The sequence below is a fragment of the Crocuta crocuta genome, unplaced genomic scaffold, assembly GCF_008692635.1.
Source record: "Crocuta crocuta isolate KB4526 unplaced genomic scaffold, BGI_CrCroc_1.0 scaffold2174, whole genome shotgun sequence".
NCBI classification, from domain to species: Eukaryota; Metazoa; Chordata; class Mammalia; order Carnivora; family Hyaenidae; genus Crocuta; species Crocuta crocuta.
Window position 1 is genome coordinate 97,775 of NW_027532818.1, and position 4,323 is coordinate 102,097.

Here is a 4,323-nt window from a genome sequence, read left to right on the forward strand (position 1 = left end):
CTATGAAAATAAGTAATAGCTGGTTGATGTTTTTCCCCCATTACTACAACTTTTGCAAAAATGTGAATTCCAGTATAGTTAACATACAGTGTTATTTTTCAAGTATACAGGATCGTGATTCAACATTCGATATATTACTCAGGGATCGTTATGATGAAGTACCCACCACCCCTCTGGTAATCATCAGTTTGTTTCCTATAGCTAGGTGTTTTGTGGGTCTTCCCTCTCCCCCTCCTTCTTCTCCTTTTCCTCCTCTGCCTCTCTGCCTCTCTCTCTCTCTGGTTCACTTGTTTTAATTCTTAAATTCCACATATGAACGAAATCATGTGGTATTTGTCTTTCTAAGACTGACTCATTTCACTTAGCATTATTCCCTCTAGATCCTTCCACGCTGTTGCAGATGGCAAGGTTTCATTCTTTGTGCGGCTGAGTAATATGCCACATCTTTTCCGTTCGTTCATCTCCCGATGGACACCTGGCTTGCTTCCGTATCTTGACTATCATAAATAATCCTGCAATAAACCTAGGATGCACATATCTTTTCAAATTAGTGTTTTTGTTTTCTTTGGGTAAAGAGCCAGTGGTGGAATTACTGGATCATATAGTAGCCCCATTTTTAATTGTTTCAGGAACCTCCACACTGTCTTCCACAGTGGCTGCACCAGTTTGCCTTCCCCCCAACACTGCACAAAGGCGCCTTTCTCTCCGCATCCTCCCAAACGCTTGTTCTTTCTGGTGTTTTTCATTTTAGCCATCGTGACAGGTGTGAGGTGATATCTCGTTGTGGTTTGGATTTGCATCTCCCCGATGAGTGATGTTGAACATCTTTTCATGTGTCCGTTGGCCATCTGTAGGTCTTCTTGGAGAAATGTCTTTCCATGTCTTTTACCTATTTTTAAATTGGATTATATGTTTTTTGGTGTTGAGTTGTAGAAGTCCGTTATATATTTTGGATACTAACACTTTACTGGATGGCATTTGCAAATATCTTCTCCCATCCAGCAGGGTGTTTTTTTACTTTTTTATTGATTATTATTTCCTTTGCTGTGCAGAAACTTTTTATTTTGATGTAGTCCCAATAGTATATATCTGCTTTTGTTTCCTTTGCCTTAGGAGACACAGCTAGAAAAATCTTGCTATGGCCAATGTCAGAGAAATAACTGCCTGTGCTCTCTTCTAGGACTTTAAAGGTTTCATGTCTCACATTTAGGTTTTTAGATTGCTTTGCATTTATTTTTGTGTATGGTGTAAGAAAGTGGTCCAGTTTAATTCCTTTTTTTTTTAAAGTCTATTTATTTACTGTGTGTGTGTGTGTATGTGAGAGAGAGAGAGAGAGGGAGAGAGAGAGAGAGAAAGAGAGACGGAGGGAGGGAGGGAAGGAGGGAGGGAGAGAGAGAGAGAGAGAGACGCAGAAAGAAAGAGGGAGAGAGAGAATCCTAAGCAGGATCTCCGTGGTCAGTGCAGAGCCTGACGCAGTGCTTGATCTCACAAACCATGAGATCATGACCTGAGCTGAACCCAAGAGTTAGATGCTTAACCAGCTGAGCCACCCAGGTGCCCCCCTCCAGTTTAATTCTTTTGCATGTAGCTGTCCACTTTCTACCAACACCATTGAGAGACTATCTTTTCTCCACTGTATATTCTTGTCTCCTTTGTCATAGATTGACCACGTAAGTGTAGGCTTATTTCTGGGCTCTCTATTCTGTTCTATTGATCTATGTGCCTATTTTTGTGCCAGGATCATACTGTTTTGATTAGTACAGCCACAGTATACCTTGAAATCTGGGATTATCATACCTCCAGCTTTGTTCTTCTTTCTCAAGATTGCTTTGGCTATTTGAGGTCTTCTGTGGTTCCATACACATTTTAAGAGTATTTGTTCTAGTTCTATGAAAAATGGTGCTGGTATTCTGGTAAGAAGTGCATTAAATCTGTGGATTACTTTGGGTAGTTTGGACATTTTAACAGTATTTGCTTTCTCTATCCATGAACATGGAGTATCTTTCCATCTGTCTGTGTCATCTTCCATTTCTTTTATCAATGTATTATAGTTTTCAGGTCTTTCCCTCTGGCTAAGCTTATTTCTAGGTATTTTATTATTTTTGGCATCATTGTAAATAGGTCAGCTTTTTAGAAAAAGTTTTATTTATTTATTTTCAGAGAGAGCGTGTGCACGAGAAAGAGAGAGGCAGGCAGAGAGAGACATGGGGGGAGAGACAGGATCCCAAGCAGGCTCGGCACTGTCAGCATGGAGCCTGATGCAGGGCTCGAACTTGTGAACTATAAGATGGTGACCTGAGCCGAAATCAAGAGTCAGAAGCCTGGGTGGCTCAGTCGGTTAAGCGTCCGACTTCGGCTCAGGTCATGATCTCGCGGTTTGTGGGTTCGAGCCCCACGTCGGGCTCTGTGCTGACAGCTCAGAGCCTGGAGCCTGCTTCGGATTCTGTCTCCCTCTCTCTGCCCCTCCTCCACTCACACTCTATCTCTCAAAAACAAATGAACATTAAAAAAATAAAATTAAAAAATAAACACGTAAAAAATGACCCTCTAGCTTCCCCTCATCGTGATGAGCACTGGGCACAGAATGAACGAGCAAGACATTCTTCTACAGATTCAGTTACACACATAAAATTAAGGTCTGGTCTGGGAGGGCCTCGACGAGGAGCCAGACACACAAACAGATCATTTCCACGATGTGGGAGACGCACGCACCCGCCAGGTGTTACCACTCACTGCGCTGATTAACCACCTGGCCTATTTTGCGCCAGAAAAGAAACAGAGGTCTCTAAGTACAGGGGAAAAGCCTCACTCGTCCTTAGGGGCAAGACAATGTCGGTATCTCATTTAACCCTGGTTTGCCACTTACACTTTTGGTAGTGATGCTGCCTTGCTCCAGCTGAATTTTCCCAGTCTTCCACCTTTCGTCCTTACTCCTGGTCTCCTCCCATGCCAGGACGTTGTTACTGTTTTTCACAAACACTCGAAGCTTCCCTACTTTGTCTCCGGCCAGCCGGTAATCGAAGAGCAAACAGAAGTTGCTTTGCGGCTGCAGGTCCGGGAGCAGGAGATTCAGGCGGCCGATGTCCTTGCGGCCTGTCAGGGCCGGAACTGCCATATAGTAGCCAACAGCTTCGAGAGAAGAAAAATGCGCAGTTAATAAGGCCATCGTAAAGGGTCTGGTTCTAGGATATAAAAGAGCACAGGAAAGGACCGATAACTGGAATCAAAATCTTAAAAAACAGGGGGCGCCTGGGTGGCTCAGTCGGTTGAGCGTCTGACTTGGGCTCAGGTCATGATCTCGTGGTTCATGGGTTCGAGCCCCGCATCGGGCTCTATGCTGACAGCTCGGAGCCTGGAGCCTGCTTCGGATTCTGTGTTCCCCTCTCTCTCTGCCCCTCCCCCACTCATGCTCTGTCGGTCTCAAAAATAAATAAACATTAAAAAAAATTACAAAAACCATACAAAAAAAAAAAAAGGATAGTCTCCTGTAGGGAAAGCTGAAGTCTCTTTCATTTCTAACACAGGAAGAGCATTTTCATGCTAAAATGGATTTTAGGGATCACAGAGCTGAGATCCTTTGTGGTACAGAAAGGGAAAGCGAAGGTCAGACAAATGGAGGAATTTGCCCACATTCACAAAGCTTGGTGGTAGCAGATATGGGGTAAGAATCTCATGAAATAGTCTTTTAGCACTGCAGGTAATTTGCAGCTGATGGGGAACGCGCGTTCCAGAACTTTCCACCTTGGTTGTTTGAACCTTGGACTGCGTTTTCCCACAGAGTCAATGAGATGTACGATGGCCGGCTCCTTAGGTAGCATGGTATTTAATCCACAACATACATCAATTTGTCCTCATGGTTTCGTGGAGCTCAACTACCGCTCGTAACGTAACAGTCTGAGTTCCGATTTAGGGTGACGGGAACACATCTCCTTCTATTTCTAAGATCCATCCCCTAAGTATCTTTTACCCAGTGGTAGTGGACATGGCTCATCCTCAATCCTCTCCTTGTGGCTCTGATGAACTTGGGCAAAAATTCTCAGGGAATGGGGGTCCGAACAAGTTGACGGAAACAAAGAACTCCTATGGAAGCCAGGAGGAATGCACTGGGGGTAGGGGTAGGGGCCTAGAGTCTTCTGCTAGTATATTCCCAGCGTCACTTACAGAACCAGGTTGACCTTGCCTTAGTTTTCACCGGACTCAGAGACTAGTCTTTTCCGCAGCTGCTAAGGTTGCCAGATTCAGCAAAGAGACAGGATGCTCAGGAGAGCGTGAATTTCAGATAAACAAACTGAGATACACTAAAAAGTATTCACCTGCTCTTTT

General features: G+C 44.1%; 1 protein-coding gene across 7 annotated transcripts in view; it reads right to left on the reverse strand.

Annotated features, from left to right (window-relative positions):
* EGFL6 (EGF like domain multiple 6) overlaps nucleotides 1-4,323 on the reverse strand; it is a 117,294-nt gene that overhangs the window by 1,322 nt on the left and 111,649 nt on the right. For all 7 annotated transcript variants that reach the window (XM_077780997.1, XM_077780996.1, XM_077780999.1 and 4 more), the window contains one exon: nucleotides 2,867-3,129. In XM_077780997.1, coding sequence (XP_077637123.1) covers nucleotides 2,867-3,129 — 263 coding nt within the window. The remainder of the gene's footprint in view (nucleotides 1-2,866; nucleotides 3,130-4,323) is intronic.